Here is a 17417-nt window from a genome sequence, read left to right as displayed (position 1 = left end):
CTTATACAAAACAAGTACTTGTTCACATCTGCCATGCAAAGAAGTGTTATTTCACTTCTGAAGTAGTGTTTTCAGAGATTATACATTACAGAACAGTGTTCCAGTCCAAGTATACAGTTGTATTATTACACCAAGAACTACAGTAATTCATAAACTCCACAGATGGTAACCTGGCAATTTTATTTTGGGCCCAAATTGCAGTGACTTTCTTCCAGTTCCCCCTCCTACACCACTCCCTTCTATCCTCACCTACCCAAGACTGCAAAATACCTGGATGTACATAAAAATAACACAAGACACTTGTAATTTCTCTTAAGTCTTGACTTTCCTTAACAGTTGAGCTATTAATCTGAAGAGTAATAAACATCTGTAAGACTTAGGTATTCATCAACACTGGCTACCTGGAAGTCATTGTGGACTATGAGAATGCAACTGAGGAATATTTTTCAAGTATACTGGAATAGACCCAGACATTTCATGAAACAGCTTCAAATAAATGTAGAAGGGTTTGGAAATTTGTTTACACTGTTCACATAATGGTTTTGGGCCCTCTAACTTATGAAATCCTTAATACAAAAACAGATGTATGCATATTATCAAAACCACAAAGCAAGTTTCTATGAGGATTAAATGGAAAAGATGTGCAGATACCAAAGCATATCAAATCCATGTAAAATGACAGAAAGCTTTGACACAGCTTCTCATAATCCGGGATACTAATTAGTTGCATTCTGGTTGTACATTTGTCCATAGGTGCCTTTTTACAGTTGTTGCATACACTCAAAAAGAGCTAGATAGTCTCCCTAGTCTGAAACTTCCTCTCATTACTTATCCTGGAGTTTAACATTTACCCATAACAATGAATTAAGGCCTGCTTACACAATTCCTCCAAGTATGTTTAAGATCACAACTGCCCAGCAGAGGAGACACAGTTGTCCTTTACTGAGAACTACTGAGAATGTTGCCCTTATCAAGAACTTCTCTCATTCTTTACACTTTTCAAGCAATCAAAGTTAAACAAAAAGGGAGATTGAGTCAGTTGTGATACACAAGGAAGAGAAGTTCTAACCTGGCCATTTTATTACTCTCTTCCTCAATATTCTAGGGCACCCATCTTGAGTATATAAACTATGTTTCCACCACAACTGCCAGGACTCTGCAGCCATATCCTTTCCCCCCCCTTTTTGTTTTTTCCCCTCTACACACCTTTTAGTACCTCTTTCCTTTAAGGATAAAACTCTGCCTTTTATCCAAGATCAAAATCAACTGACACCTTGGCTGCCAGACAAACCATGAGTCTAGTCCTTCTCTGGGTCAACATGATGCCTGTAAATACTTCAGAAGAGGAAATAAGACAAGCTCCTGGTTCCCTAGGAAATCATGATTTTCCAGGAACTGGAATTTCTTTGAAAAGTGCTCTGAGAATGCTTGAGAAAAGTCATACAGAAAACCAGTTTATTTAAAAATTCAAGCATTACTTTGCTTACTTATCATTAATGATAAAAGTAACAAGGAAAAAATATGGATATGGCAAACAGAATTACACAGCTAGGGAGCCACAAAGCAGTGAGGTGAAATGCTTCTGGGTTCTGCTTTTCTGATGGTGGTTGAGAGAACTTCTGGGAAGAGAACGAGTCTTAAAAACTTGAAATAACAGATTCTGAATATACCTTTACGACACGGTTTTCCTGAATCTCTTCAGTCACAACACCCACCCCGTATCTGTGTGTCAGTATCTTACTGGAAGTAAATTCTGGGGGTGAACCAGCAGTGGTTCATTTGTGCTCATGCTTTCCCAAAGCACATGTGCGTGACTGCCTATGTTGCTGTTTCTTTGGAAACACATCTCCTCAAATGTTTCCTATGAATACCATGAAGAAGATGGCATAGATTTTAGCTAAAGCAAGGCACTCCTTGTCCGTTCCACTGTCTTGCTTCTCCCTGTCAGCCTTTTTACTCCAGTACACCTGATACCACATCCAGTGAAGCACTCACTTGGGGAATTATGTCAAAACAAGAACCACACCATGAGAACTCTCTTCTGACAGTAGAAGAAGCAAGCAGGACAAGCAGGACTTAGAAGTAAACAGCTGCTTCTGAGGAACTGACTTTTTATTTTACTGCATGGAAATGTTATCACTCCTCCTCAACCCCTGTATGTGCACCTGTCCCAGGTGGAAAGACTCTAGCCATATGAGGAAAAACAAACCTACCCTTTCATGTTCTCTGTTGAGATGGGGGAGACACAACAGAGAAACACACACATTTCTTCTTACTTGTCAAGTCAGATTTATGTTGTAGCTCTGGCTTCAGGACACCTGCAGATTAGACCCAGCATTCTCCACAGAAAGACCAAGCTGTCTAGAAACTGTGGCTGAGATTAAAAGGTACTTTTCTGGGTAAAGCCAAGCAATTGGGAACACTCCAGTCAGAATCGTTCTGGGGAAGTTCAACAGCCTAATGAAGACAAGGAAATAGAATAACCTGGCAGCTCCCAGGCAGGTCCTATCTCCAAACTTCTCAGACCCCTAGTTTTTGTCTATCAGGCATAAAATCAGCTTCAAGCTTTCCAGAAATGGCAAAAAATCCTCCTCCCTTCCCAATACTTTTGCAATTAACATCCCGTACTCATGAAGGCTTCTATCATTTCAGGATCACAAGCATGGTCTTACATGCTCAAGTTTTACTTTTATTTAATCCTTAACCTCTGAAGAACCAACCAACTTTTCCTCCTTAACACTCACCTTCCTATTCATCCAGATCCTCCAAACAGCTAAACCACAAGTCTAACAACTTCATACAATTGCTTTAACTTGACCAGACCATCTTTTCTACCTTACTGAATTCCTACCCTTTGCCTTCAAATTCCACTTAAATCTCTAACTCCTTGCTTTTGTTCAGAAAATTACTCAACTTCAGTTTCCCTCAGCAGCAAGTCCATTTGTTATCAAAGGAAATAGGAAAACCACCAAATTTAACCTTCATCTACCTATGGCATTCATGTTCTTGTGACTACATTCCTTTACCTGCCCTAAACTCATTTGTACCACTGTTTGTACTACATACATTTGTGGACTGCACACCCTTTAGGACGGGGACCTTTTCTTTTGCACATCTTTCCAAAAACACCAGCATTCTTTCCAGTTTTGTGAAATAAGAACACTGAGAGAACACGGAGCCACCTCTTTTCAGGGTCTGGCACATGGCATCGTCTTGGTTCTGGTATAGCCACATACAGAAATTAGTCCATTTCTTCTACTGAATCCCAGGCAGACACACTACTCCAGAGCAAAATTCCAGTAATCTGGAATAATTGCTCCACTTCCAGACAAGAGTAATGATGCCTAAGTAACATCAAGCTCATTCTAGAAGAAAATGCCTACACAGGGAGCAATAATACCAGCCTAACCAGCATAAAACCATACTTAGTTGGGTTTTGGTTTCTGTATTGCTGTGACAAGAAATTTCATCAGGTAAAGAAGACATAAGGGATTCAATCAGAATTATAGGAACATATATACTAACATTAAGCAAACTTCATCCTAATACACAGATTATGAGCAGATGATTGATTATTAGTAATTATGACTTACACTTCCAGTCATTTGCTCTGAAAGCCAAGCGTTGTAGACAGACAAAGCAAAACGCTAATCTAACCACAAAACCTTCTTCAGGAAATGGGAACCACATCTCCAATCACAGCCACGCCTGGTTTGACATACTCAGGGCAAGTGGGATGTGAAAGAGGCCACTTCAACCACAGTCAGCAATGGCTCTCATGATCATATACAAGAACTACAGGTTTTTTTTCACTGTCAAAGGGCCCATGACCTGCAAAACCCAAACACCCCTTCCATAAATCACAGAAATTCCTTTTGTAATAAGCAAAGTAAATCTTACCCTAAGAAATTTCCATTTCTCAGGATAAAAGTCTTATTTAGCATCCATTTAGCAGCCACAGCATCAGTAAGGTCATGCCAGTCCTAACGTAAACATTTCTGTGAAGTATGGGGTGTTTCACAGTTAAAATTTATCCCAAGAACCTACTTTTTCTATATTATACACCATATCTTCCTACCTTCAAAAAAGGGGAAAATCCAATTTGTTTCCATGCTCAAGACTCAATGAGTAAGAGACTTAATCCACCATTCTGACAGCCAAAATAGTGTTGTTACTTGTCGTTTATGACTCCTTAGGAGCCTCATCCTTTAGTCCAACACATCAATTTTTGAACTGGGTATCTCAGGTTCTCTTTTGGTATGAGAAAACAAGAAGGGAAAAAGGAGGGGAATCTTCTGGAATCTGAACCATTGCTAGCACAGCTTGAAGGAAACCACACACAGCTGGTTCAAAGTCCAGGACAATCAACCTTTGGCAAGCAAAAAGAAAGGGATGTTTCAACACATGAGCAAGGAATCTCCTTATGCAGAACATGGGGCTGAACAGCCCATCCCCAGCTGGCCGCATGAAAACCACCTGTATTTATCAAGAGGTACAGGCCAGGGTTTGGGTCTAGCCACTTCCAAAATCCCTCCTAAAACAGAGATGAATTCCTAAAAAGCAGGAAAATCTACATACCATTCTTTTTGCAGTCTACTTAGAAATTAATTACAATCATGGCTTCATTTTGTTCTTCTATATATAAAATAGTCTGGGGCACTAACAAGTGAATAATTCATATGCACAACAACAATGAAGAGAATTTTGAGATTCTCAAACTAATGCAGACTCAAATTACATTGTAATGGCACAAGCTTCCCACCTCTTTCCTTTAAGGCACTTTTTTTGAAGTGGATGGCAATTGTGGCCCAAGCTCAGCATGAGCAGCTGCAGCTTCCCAGAGACCTCTCCCAGGCAGACAGGGCCCATCAGGGCAACAAGCAGGCCTGAGAACATTAGGGTCAAGTTTGGGTTTTTCCGAACATATATTCCTGGTACTCTGCTGCACATTTGTATTTTAACACATAGGCGTATGGTTAGGAAAACAACAGTTAGTCAATTCATTCCAAAGAGACTTGGAATGTGATAAATCCCTACCCTCATTCTGGAGATCAAGTAACTGAGATCAGTGCAAAATGAGATCCTGGGTGCTGATACAGAAGACCAGCCCTCCAGCATTAGCATTTGCTGCTGGAAAGCTGGCCTGCATGCACAATCCAAATCTCCTGATGAAGAGCATTTACAGATATTGCTAGACTGAAAAAAGACAACTCACCAAGAACACTGCAGACTCCATCTATTCAGTTTTCTCATCTTACAGCCAACAAAAATCCCTGCAAATTCAAAATCTCCTTTGCTAAAAATAAAAATTCATAATACAGATAGCATTCAAAACCCCAAACAAAACAGATTCAAGGAATTTTGTCACAACTCAAGAACTCAGAATTTCAAAGCTGCCTACCATTCTGGCAGAAGGAAAAAAAAAAATCCCAAAAGATACTCTTGTGTAATATATGAATTTTAGCTGACACTTGGAAAAGAACATGCATCCTCATCCGGAAAAGATCCTATTCCTACCATGCACCAAGAATTCCTGTTTGCAAGCATCATTCTGCTACAGACGTCTATAGTCAAATATAGACCCTCTGCATCCCGATGCTGAAGAACAGGAGCAGAAACCAGCACTGTGATCTGTCAGGCATTTTGCTCCACCACAAGCTATTCACTGCTCTATCAAACCTGAAAAACAACACACCACAGCTGCAGTAAAGCCCACGAACTCAGAATTTCAGGCCAAATGTTAGCATGCTATTTTCACTTTTCTACAATTAATAGCTCAATGCCTTACGTAATCTACTGCAGTCAGAAACAAAAAAGTTCCTTTGTATTGTCACCCTATAGCAGCCAGCACACAACTTACCCGGTATCCACAACCTCTCAAGGCTTCTAGGACTGTCTATTCTGCTGAGCACAGAGGAAAGAACCCTCATTTCACACCACAACAGAGTATTTCCAATGTTCTGCCTCCATATTATCTTGATTGTAGATTACCAAACCAGCTAACACAGCCAGGACTGGGAAGATTTTTAAAAAAATCACACTGGTTAGGATTCTAGAGTTGCTGATTTCCTGTTATAGGAAGTAACAGTTCTAGCAAAAGAATCCCCCAGGCAAAATGTTTAGTGATCCACTGTGCAAGCTCTAACAGCCTTTGTTCTTCCCTTTGCTAGATTCATTACTGCTTCCTTCTCTCTGCCCCTCTCCCTCTCTCTGAATCCTTCAGATTTCACAATAAGATAAAAACATCAGCTCAAATCTAAGTACACATTTTGTATTTTCTAGTTGAGAAGGAAAAACTAAAAATTCTATAATTATCCATTGCTTTAAGTTAAAAGCAAGTCACCCCCCTGCAGCTGCTGCACTGCCCATCCGGTTTCCTATGCACAATATCGTAATTCACACCACTGATAATGAACTGGAGCTCCATCCAGTCCCCCAAAATATATCTTTCCACTTAGCTGGTGCAAAATCCTCCCCAGGTTAAAACAGTTTAAGAAAAGCCATCCATACTATTTCTTTGGCACAGGCTTTTTTGTCTGTAGGCAATACTAAATACACGTTTAACACCGAAGACCTTAATTAAAAACCAAGTATTGGGTCACTGAGATGTGGTCAAACAATAACGTGTAAATAACCAGACAGCAAATTCTGCACGTGTGAGTCTCTAATACAGCACAGAACAGCTCCCTGCCACAACTGGTCCACAATTCATGATTGTCATTCAGAGGCCTATTCCGTATCACTACACTGTGAAAGAAACCACGTATCTGGATATATTTCAATGAAAATACTGTATTTAGCCAAGATATCAGTAAGTTTTACAAGCTTTACAAATAATAGCTTTAATCCTATTAAAACTGGAGGACCTTGATAGCATTTCTTCAGTAACACTTAAACAATTGACTCCTTCCTAATGTGCCAAATGTGCAATCAGGATGTACCTCCACGCTATTGTTATATTCAGCCCAAACCACCACGTCTCACCTTGTGAACCTTGACCTTTGAGAGATTTTTTTAGCCAGCGCTCAGTTACTGCCACAGCCGCATTACCTCTGCAAACACCAAAGGGTTAAAGGCAGCCCAAATCAATAGGCCTACAAGGAAAAAAAAAAAAGGGAAAACGAGTATGCCTTACAGCATCTTTTCAATGCTTTTATGCACAATTCTACAATATTGTTTCCTTCTGGCCTTAGAGAAAGGCACAGCAAACCCCCCCCTTAATGTCTCCTAAAGAAGCAAACCACAAGACAGCACCCTGTAAATAAAACAGCATGCAAAGCATCCTCAGTCACAAGCATAACTACAATTACAAATAATTCAATCCATTTTATTTAGTTTAGTTTTAAAATAGACTGCATAACCAGTGTCCCACCCTTGCAAAGCAAAAATATTTTAGTAAGGGTCATAAATCTCAGCTCTTGCCCATTCCTTAAGCATAAAAAGGCACGAAAAGCCAAAGTAATCTCAGTTACTGCAAATATGTACATTTACATACAGAACCCTTTATGACTACGTTAGCCACATACCAGTGCTGTGTGTCTAAAGTGTGCATTCACATACTGTTTTGGGATGGTATCTTTCTGCAAGCTCTTCTGCTTTTGGCTGCCATGAAGGGAGGAAGCTATCCCAGTGTAGTAGCTCAGTGACTGCATTGTGTTCAGGAGCTGATCTGCCTCAAACCAGTTCCAGCCGGTTCTGGTCACCCTACATAAAAAGCTATGGCAACCCTTGCTGAGTTGCCAACAAGACCCTGAAAATCGCAGGGGCTCTTTTTTGTGTGGCGTGGGCCGACACAGCCCTGTGCCCCGGCTCCCCTCTTGCCCGGCCCAAGCAGCCCCTGCTCCCCAGAGCCCACCGCACGCTCCCTTGCTCGCCTCCCCCACTTACCTCCCACAACCTGGCTGAGAGCTGTGTGTGCGTGCCTGTCTGTAGCTAACAAAGAGACCGCAATAAAAATCCTCATAGGATCTCTCTTGCAGCACCAGGCAGGCTCGGCCACAGCCCTGGGAGACAGGCTGCTAACCTGGGCTGCTACCCCTCTGCTCCCCCAGATGAGAGGTGGCTACTCACACACGTCACATCTGCCCCCTCATGCCCACGGCCATGGGGTGCCCGATCAAGGGCTTCTCCCATCTGCCCTCCCCACTCCTCGTTCCATCTGGGGCCGCCCGAGTGGCATTTTCTGTGCTCTGAGCAGCGTTACTACAGAGTACCCACAAACGCGCCTCCCTCCCCTCAAGAAATCCATTTCCGCAGCAGCAAGATGCCTACAAAATAGTTCCTTTGCTCCCTCCTCGCAGCACCGACTTGGCTGCTACACTGATTTTTTTTTTTTTTTTTTTTTTTTTTTCTTTTGCTATTCGATTATGCTGGAGGCCTTGAGAAGCAGCGAGCTGCAGCCCCACGGCTGAGCAGCCCCCCCCGCCCCCCGCTTGCACCCGCCGGCTGGGGAGGCCCGGCCGGGCTCTGCGCAGCTCCCACCCCGCAGACTGTGCGGACCGACCGCCTGTCCGGCCCTGCGCCTCTCAGGCGATGCCTGCCCAGGGTCTCGGCCCCTGCGGTGCCCACGCCGCTCCGGGGGTCCGCACCCACCTGTGACCGTGGCCGCTCTGCTCCTGCCCACTCCCCTTCACCTCGGCCACGCAAAGGCCTTCCTCCTGCATGGCCGACAGGCACCCAGACCGAGACAGCAGCCACCCCGCTCCTCTTGGCTACTCACCCTTGCTCTGGGAACACCAGTAACCACCTCCGCCTACGCGCTGAAACCCCCTCCTCTCGGAGACTGCGGGAGATGCTGCTCTGCAGGGCTCCCTCCGGGCGGGTGGGCGACCCCGGCAAGCCCCTCTGCCCCTGGCTGCACCTGCAACTGAACAGAGGTCTCGGGCACAACTCTGCACCCCTCCCTGCGGAGACACCTTCTTCGCATCCCTCATCCCCACCCCGTTCTGGGGAGAACCACCATGTTCTTCCGCTGCCTCGGCCCGTCTTCCCCAAACAGGCTGCTGCGGCCGCAACCGCGGCCGGCCCACCCTCGGCCCCTCGGTCCGGGGGCCGCTCCCTCCTCCGGGCTGCCGCGGCCCCGGGCACCTCCCCGCGGGTCTGCGCGCTCCCAGCCCGAATTGGCCTTGTCCGAGCGGGCCTTGCGAACCCTGGAGATGGCCGGGGAGGAGAGGCCGTGGCTCCTTTGGCGGCGGGGAGAACGATCCGCCCCCGGCCGGCCGGCCGGCCCGGAGCCGCCAGCCTGGGCAGTCCCTGCACGGGTACCCGCGGGGCCCCGGCCGCCGCCGGGCCGGGAGGAAGCGACCCCATAGCATGCAACCTCCGGTCCCCATGCGACACACCTGCTGCGGCCGGAGCCGGCGGGCTCGGGCAGGGCTACGGCCCGCGGCGCGGCCCGGCCCCGCGTCGGAGGAACATAATGGCAGGAGGCTGCGGGGCTGGGCGGTGGGGGTGGGGGTGCTCGGCGGCACAGATGGGGAGACGCTCCCGTGTGATTCCGTGTGGAACGGCTCCCTGGAGAGTGCCGGGGGCGGGGAGGCTGCGGGGCCGCGGAGCGCCCCGGGGCCGGGTCGCGGCCTCCCGCAGCCCGGACAGGTCGCTGGGGGAGGCGGGGGAGGGGGGGGGGGCAGAACCGCGCCGGCCGCCGGGGCCGATCTCCCCACGCCGAAGCCGGCGGCGCCCGGTGGTGTGGGAGACGCTGCCCGGGGCCCGCCGGGCTCTCCCCGTGCCCGAGCGCCTCAGGCCTCGAAGGGCAGGCAGGGGCAGAGCCCGCGGCCGCTGCTCCGGTTCCAGGCCAACAAAGGACGGGAGGAGCCACACGCTGCCAGCTCTGGCGGTTCAGCCCCTCCGCCGGCGCTGCGGCCCCTGTGCCTGGGCCCGGCCGAGGTCACCCCCCGTAGGTGCTGGGGCACGTCCGGGAACTGTGTCCCGGAGCGATGCTGCCTTTCCTTGCACATCCCGTTAGCCGGGCACTGTCGGGCCCGCCTGCACAGCGCCTGCGGCCCGTGCGCTGCCTCTGACCAGCCGCCTTTGTTGGCTGCGCAGCGTCCCGGCGGCATCGCCATTGCTAGGAACGGCAGGACGAGATCCCGCCCTCTCTCTCGTAGCACCGTGCAGCACCATTTTCAGAATGTAAAGTTTCGCACGCGAATCGCTTTATTGAATCATACTAATGGTTTAAATATATAACATCCGTTTCAAATTTATGCTATGAGCATCCAGTATAATAAATATTCTACATACAATAATGCTGGCGTATTAACGTCTCTTACGAGCCTTTTAGGAAGGCAGCAGAGTCCCAAAGGTGTTCTGCACAAGCACAGCTCCTTCTGCCCCAAGAGCAGTGGCCGCAGGTATCGGTAGGGCAAGAAGTTACCCATGGGGCCATATCTTGGCTGCTCCAATCCAGCCTCCCGGTAAAAATTCTAACTTATTCCAGTTAACCAAAACGGCAGCAGAACACAGGTTCTACTGATTGTCAGCAGTGGCAATCAGTGAGTCTGACAAGTTTCTAGAATTTGAATATAATAAATCGATTTTAGGATTTATATAAAAGTGGATTTGTGCACTAGGTTTAATGTTCAAGAAGGGCCATGCAATTCATCTTGCACAAGCCTTGGGCTTATCCTGCAAGTGACTTGTAGAATCAGGCCGTGATAATTACAACACCCTATTTCTTCCCAATTCACCAGTAAACCGATTTGTTTAAAGAAGTGAAAAATTACACTCTCTTGTATTGAATTTCTGTGGTCAGCTTGCATAGTAGCATAAAGAACATGGCAGCTGCTACTACTACTCTGGTATTAATACCTGAAATATTAATTGATTTCACAGTTCATACAAGGCACGAAGGTTGTTGTGTATGCTGCCTTTCACACAAATCTACTTGTTCTCCTTCCAGCTCGGTGTCCTTGACATCTCCATGGGAGAAAATGTCACCCTAAGTATTTGTCTTCAAAAATATAAAATTAAGAGAATTTAAAGTATATTTTACAAGCTGTGCCAGGCTGATAGCATTTCTGCAGTGCTTTTTTAATTCAAGCACACAAAGTAACAGATGCAGTGCCATGAGTGTCCCTGCAGTCACTTGTGCATTGGGAGGAGTTTTTGGCATGTTGACCTTGTCTTGGTTCTGAAGTTTTTTTACCAGAGGTCCTGTTCACTCCCCCAGACACTGTGCCACATAATTTGAGCCTGTGGTGGAAGAAATTCTCCTTGTTTGTCTTGTTTTATCCCTTGGCTTTGCAGCAGTAAGGTTCAAAGTTCCCAACCTTGCTGTCCTCACATGGACAATCTCCATCACCAGTGGATGCTTCCAGCTGGACTCCAGCTCTGAGATGGGATCTCCTGGTCACCTGTGCTGATACCTGCAGAGTCCCATAACTTGTACTTTTTTCTCTGGGAACCAGGTAAATCTTGAGCCGCTCCTTTTCTTTTCCTGAAGAAATACCTCCAGTGCAGCCTGCTGTTCCTTCTGAGCAGTCAGCAAGGAGTGCTGCCAACTCAGAACACTTTGATGTTACAGTGAATGCTGAACTTGAGTGCAATAATAATAATAACTTCTAAATTATTTAACTTCTAAGGATTTTAAGGTTCTTGAAATTCACGCTAAACAGTGGTGTATTCATTTAATGCCTTCTATACAGGGATCAATTTTAACTGCATCAAACAGAGCTTCTGCACATTAAAGATGTGCTGGGCCTGAAGAGGATTTTGCAGGTGGACTGACACAATAAAAACTGAAGTCAGTTTACATTTGATTTTTTTAATGTCAGAATAAATACTGCCTTTTTTGTTCTTCCTGCTTTTGGGGAGGACAATAACGAAACATTTCCTTTCTAGCTAGCAAAACATGCTTAACTTAAGCAAGAAGGGTAAAATACAGATTCCATATTTCCAATCCTAAACTTATTTTCAGAGTAATAGCTTTACAACTTCTGGCAAAAGCTTAATAGTGTCTGTTAATTCCATTGCTTTTTTCACCATAAAATTTCTTGTAACGTGATCAACGAGAGCAGAGCAGAAGCTTGTATTTCTTGTTTTAGAATACTTGCATTTTTTTTTTATCACTGTTTAGAATGCAGTGGTACTTTCTTTTAACCATGTATATTTAAGCATTCAATATTTTAAAACCAGCTTACAATTAAACTTCCCCTTTTCAGATGCTCCTATCACTAATCTCCAGGTATTTTTTGGGAAAAAAGATTCATTTTCCTTTCCTGCTATTAAAATATGTCTTCTGTTACATTTTGGACTAAAACCCCCAGGGTTGCTTTTTAAAATTATGAGATTTATTAAAAGAAGGTGGTATCATAGGAGATAAGATGAAGGACTTTAGTAGGGAGAAATCGACAAACACTGCCCAGAGCTGTGGAACATCTCCACAACTGACAGTTTCCCCCAGATTTAAAGAATGTGTTCACGGAAGTTGGCAACTTGTGTTATCCATGTGCAAGGAGAGAATCTTCAGCTACGGAGTGAACATTTGCAATGCCCAAGTAGCCTGAAGAGTGAGAAACCCTAATGACTCTCAGGATGTTGAATACTGTCAAAGCCCAAATACTGCAATGTCTTGAACAACAAGAGACTCCCATTTTTAGTCATCTGTAAAAGAGATGCTGATTCAGATATAATACAAAGCCAAGAGGATTTGTCAGGGCTTAATTACACCTTTTTTCTGACTGTTAACAAACCAGAGCAAACTAAGCATTATCCAAAGAAATCAGAGTTGGCCAGTGAGGATCATGGGCTTCAAACAGCTCTTTTTGTGTGGAGTTACAGTCAATATCTCAGTTTTTCCACATGTATACATGGGCGGTATAAGGTAACACTGTGCTTTGCCAAGCTGAGAGATCACAGCTTCTCTGAGCAGGCAAGAGCAGAGCGCACACATCTCGGGCACTCACCTGCATATGAACTATGAGGTATGAAGTGTATTCCCAGTGGGGAAAAAAGGGCTTTGCTTAAAATCTGCGCATATATGAGACTCAGTGTTGCACACGCAGCAGGCCTGGTACGCAGGCCATATGCCTGCAGCACTTGCTGGCTCATCCTCAAGCTGCCAAGCAGTGACACTGGTGCTCAAGGCAGACAGCTGAAGGCACTGTCACAGGGTTACATTGGTTGGCAAAAGCATGCCTTCAAGCCCGAGCATTTCTAGATATGAAATAAGAAAAATGAAATAGAAAAAACTGTATGATTGTCAAAAGCTGGAAAGGCATTTCTTCTGCACAGGAGTACTGTTTTTGGAGAAATTGACTCCTCCCAGAGGTGGGGCAGCCACAGCTCCTCTGGGTGATCTGTCAGTGCCTCACTCCCCCCACGGGAAAGAATTCCTCCCTTATTTCCAATTTAATCCTACCCTTTGTCAATTTAAAACTGTCATCCTTGCCCTGTCACTACAGGCTCTGGTGAAAAAATATGTACCCTAATACTTTATGTCTGTATACTCGATTTTTAGAGCATGTAACACCCTGAGGCTCCCTGAGCACTGGTCACTCAGTGCTGCGAGTGCAGCACACCAGTACTTTAGTCAGACCAGCAGCTCAGGGTGTGCAGGCAGAGCTGCTGAGGGACAGCACACACCTGATCACTGCCATCTGCCCAGCAGCACAAGGAGCACAGCCTCAGGCCAGACATCCCAAACTCAGTCCCCCAGCTGCTTACACAACACAACACAACCACAGGCATATTGCAGAATGTGAGGCTTATGGATTTTTGGATTTTCCGTGACACTGTGCTCTTTTCCTCTTATGAACACCTTCGGAGTGCTGGGCCAAAACCCCTCAGTCAGTTCCTCATCAGGAATTAGCCACCTGCATGATTAACATCAGTACACAGAGCTCAGCAGCCTGGCACACTGAAGAATGCCTGTTTTGTTCCCTTAACGTGCCATATGTATGGGGCCTTTTCCTTCCTCCTCCTGATATTTATTCAAGTATACAAGGATTATTTTTGAATTATTCATCATACAATATCTGATTAGACTGTGGCGGTGCCGGTTCCCACTGCTTAATGAATGAGCCATTAGGCTTTTGCAGATGGTGCCATCAACAGCTCCTGTGCTGTGTGTTCTGTGCATTTACACAGCAAAAGGAGAGTGCTGAACCTGAACACGGGGTGGGAGATTACTAATATCCATTCAGTGATCCTGCAAACCACACAAAGAGAGCAAGTGTTGCTGCAAAACTTATTTGTTCTACATGTTATCTAATATAATTTTCTTAGAAAATCTTGGTATAGCTGAGTATGTATCCCACCAAACTACTCAATACATCACTTCAAGCAGTGAAGTAGAGGACAGAAACTGCCAGCAGTTTATGTATATGTGGTCCTGCAAGGTGTGACAACTGCTGCCATGACTTATGGGTGTGAGCAGGGGCAGACACCATCTGGGTGCTGCAGGCACTTTTTTCTTGGAAGAGGAGACCAAGAAGCGAGAGAAGACACTGTATTCTAGAACCCAAGTGGGTGGAGAACAGACCAGGCACAGGTGCACCCTTGCTTTGGGAGGGCCTTAGGAAGTGGGAGACACTGCGTAACTCCGGGTGTCAATGAGCTTGAGAAATCCATCCCAAATCCCAGCACAAGCACACAGCTCAGCAGGGTTCCTGTTGGTCCCCCAGGGCTGGTACCTGGGTGCTGGAGGTGATGCCGTGTGATACCAGGGGCACTGCCCCTGTGCAGGAACGGGCACACAGGCACTTAGAACCAACAGTGGCTGTGCTTGCACTTCTGCCTTTCCACAACCTCTGGAAAATGGAATAAGCATATAATAAAAGGAGGAACCCAGGAGTGATTTTTCTGCCACTTTTCCTACTTCAGAAAATTCTGTCCTCACAGATGAGGGTGGCTCATCTCAGCAGTTCAGCCTGGCTGTGGTTGCTGATTCCAAGCTGCCTGTGATGATCTCCCTACAATGGAAGCAAAGTTAAAATCAAGGTGCCTTGCTGGTTTGTGGCCAGCATGCCCAGGGAGTCTTTCAAGCACTCATACTTTCCATGCTAGTCCTTGGCATCTCCTGCTGGAAAAAGGACATCTGAATCATCCCCACCTACCAAAGATGAGTCAGGATTATACAAATTCCATTTAGTTTGTGTAACAACACTACTTCCAGTGTTGCAAACTTTTCCTGTCTGCTGCCATAAAAGTCTACTGAATAAATTTCTGTACACATAGTGATCAGCAAGAGATGCCCCCAGAGGGGCCCGGTGGCTGGCATGTCCTGGTTTTTGGTCCCTCCCTAGGATAGACAGGGGTTGTCATCACCATTTAAATTTCTTTCAGATTGCAAATACTGCTGCCTCTGCAGTGATTCTCCCACCAGACAGGATTTAATAACAGCTGGCTACTGGCTGCAGCTCAAACAACAGCTTGTTGGCAGCTTCCCTCTCCTGACAACCTGACCCCCAAGGTCTACTGCAGGCCAAGGTACATGTCCTGTCCTTGCCAGTTCACTTAATCTTTACTGGGCTTTGGCATTACCCATGCTCCAAAGATGACTTTGCCTGTGTTAGCATGGCAAGAGGGAGGGAAGCTGCTGCACTCCCCACTTAGTGAATGCTCTGCTACTCCACAGAAGTGTTAAAAGCACCCAACAACCTACACCACCAAAAATATTTTAGAGTGCACCTGAGTTAGGCAAACACTTGTGCTGGCATAGCACACCACCCTGTGGCATGCCCACTGCTCCTCGGATGTGCCAGCACTAGGGACAACCCTCTCCCTCACAAAGGGAGAGAGGAGACCAGGATAATCTCCTGGGTACAGAGGATGGGAGAGGCACCACAGCAGCATCCAGCCTCGAGGGTTTCACTACTCAGCAACAGCCCATGCTTAGTTCCATCAGATTAGCAGTCTCAGATGGCTTTCCCCACTGAAGTACAAAAGTGCAAGTGGGCAAGCTCCTGACTTGTTTCATGTGAAAGAAGAGCTACAGCAGAGTTATGTGCCTGGAAGGGACCCCCAATGACAGAGTACTGCTCCCTGTGGGGTACACATTCCCCCAGCTGCTCTGCTCGAGTGTGGGTTTCCCATGCAGTGTGGTGGCCACCATGGGCCAGTGGCAAGGCAGCTGCTGCTGTCACTAGTGACAGTGCTGGGGGCCATCTGCACCTGCTTGGCCAAATTATAGGCTCACATTGTCTGGGGGTGGGGGGGCTCATCCTCCCTTCCAGCCCCAAGGATCGTTTCTCTTTGTCCCTTCACCTCCCAAACTTCTGCTTCAGAAGTTAGGCTCCCATGCAGCCACTGTGCAAGAACTGGCTTGGCTTCAGATCAGTCAAAAATCTCCATCTTGTACTGCACGGGTGCAAATAATAATGCAGGCTGAAAAAGCAACTGCTGAGCATCATCCCTCTGCTCATGAGGTTTTTTTATTACTTCTTAGAGCTGTCCAAAAATGTCCGTCTTACATAACTAAACCCACTCTAGTTTGCGATACATCAGAATTCTAATTATACCTTTTGTACCTTATATATACACCACAGTTTGAACATCCTAGAGCTGGCAGGCAGATGGAGTTTAATAGGAACTATTCCATCAACAGATGCTACTACTGAGTTCTCTGCTCAGTCTGGAAATTAACTGATGGACAAGGTAAGAAAACATGTTTTCTTACAGAGGCACCATCTGCCACCTTGAGAAGCTGCTGTCACCAATGACTCAGGATCACTTGTATAAGGAAAAACATTATTAATACCATTCTCAAGACAGCCCTATTATTAACTATATATTAACTGTATTGTAACTATTGACTAGCATCAAGACTACAGCAATAAGAAAATACTGTAACTAATTAGTCTAAAAGGAAAATAACTGTAAACAAAATTAGAGGAGAAAGGGCAGTTATTTCTCTTGGGAACCTTTAGATAACAAACCTGGGTTTAATCCATCTTTGCTATCATATTCTATTAAGAATTGTTGCATGACATGAGACAGAGCTTTTCCAGCTGTGGAAACTTACAGTCTCCACAAAACAACAACAAAGAAAGGTTTTTATTTATCAGATCTTAAAAAGAAAAGAAGGGATTATTGGATTGCCAGCAGCAGAGATGAGGACTTCCCATGGATTGTTTTATAGAACAGGATGATGGAAGGTGTTAAGGTGTCCCAGCACATGCAAGGTACTAAGGGCACATGGCTCTTCTTGTCAGACCAGAAAAGGAAAAAAGATGCTGATGGCAAGGCAACACCAGAGTAGGGGGTAAAGCACCTCATTCCAAGTAAAACTCACTCCAGCTGGCAAGTGGCTTGCTCCTGTGTATCCCACCACAGGAAAGCACGTTGTACTTGTGTTAAAACCTGGATTATCCCAGTGCAGACGGCAAGAGAAAAACTAGCAGGGAGGTTCTGCAGTGGTAATGAGTCCCACCTCTGACTTGTGTGCTGGGATGCAGTGAAGTGCAAGCAGCTGCAGT

At 45.8% G+C, this 17417-nt stretch overlaps 1 protein-coding gene across 7 annotated transcripts in view; it reads right to left on the bottom strand.

The window, feature by feature from the left end:
- The window catches only part of LOC131591485 (zinc finger protein 532), a 33616-nt gene extending 24061 nt beyond the window's left edge, over nucleotides 1-9555 (bottom strand). The window contains exons 1-5 of one of the 7 annotated variants that reach the window (XM_058862234.1): nucleotides 9342-9555; nucleotides 8720-8866; nucleotides 7561-7731; nucleotides 6985-7094; nucleotides 5861-6014 (exon numbers count right to left, since the gene is read on the bottom strand). In XM_058862234.1, coding sequence (XP_058718217.1) covers nucleotides 5861-5930 — 70 coding nt within the window. In that variant the 5' untranslated portion in view covers nucleotides 5931-6014; nucleotides 6985-7094; nucleotides 7561-7731; nucleotides 8720-8866; nucleotides 9342-9555. Of the gene's footprint in view, nucleotides 1-5215; nucleotides 5237-5860; nucleotides 6015-6984; nucleotides 7095-7560; nucleotides 7751-8719; nucleotides 8867-9341 lie in introns of those variants that run through there. The other 6 variants (XM_058862232.1, XM_058862233.1, XM_058862237.1 and 3 more) reach the window with 6 other exon arrangements.
- Nucleotides 9556-17417: the final 7862 nt, after the last annotated feature.

The sequence above is a fragment of the Poecile atricapillus genome, chromosome W (genome assembly GCF_030490865.1).
Source record: "Poecile atricapillus isolate bPoeAtr1 chromosome W, bPoeAtr1.hap1, whole genome shotgun sequence".
NCBI lineage: Eukaryota > Metazoa > Chordata > Aves > Passeriformes > Paridae > Poecile > Poecile atricapillus.
This window is presented reverse-complemented; position numbering and strand designations above follow the sequence as displayed.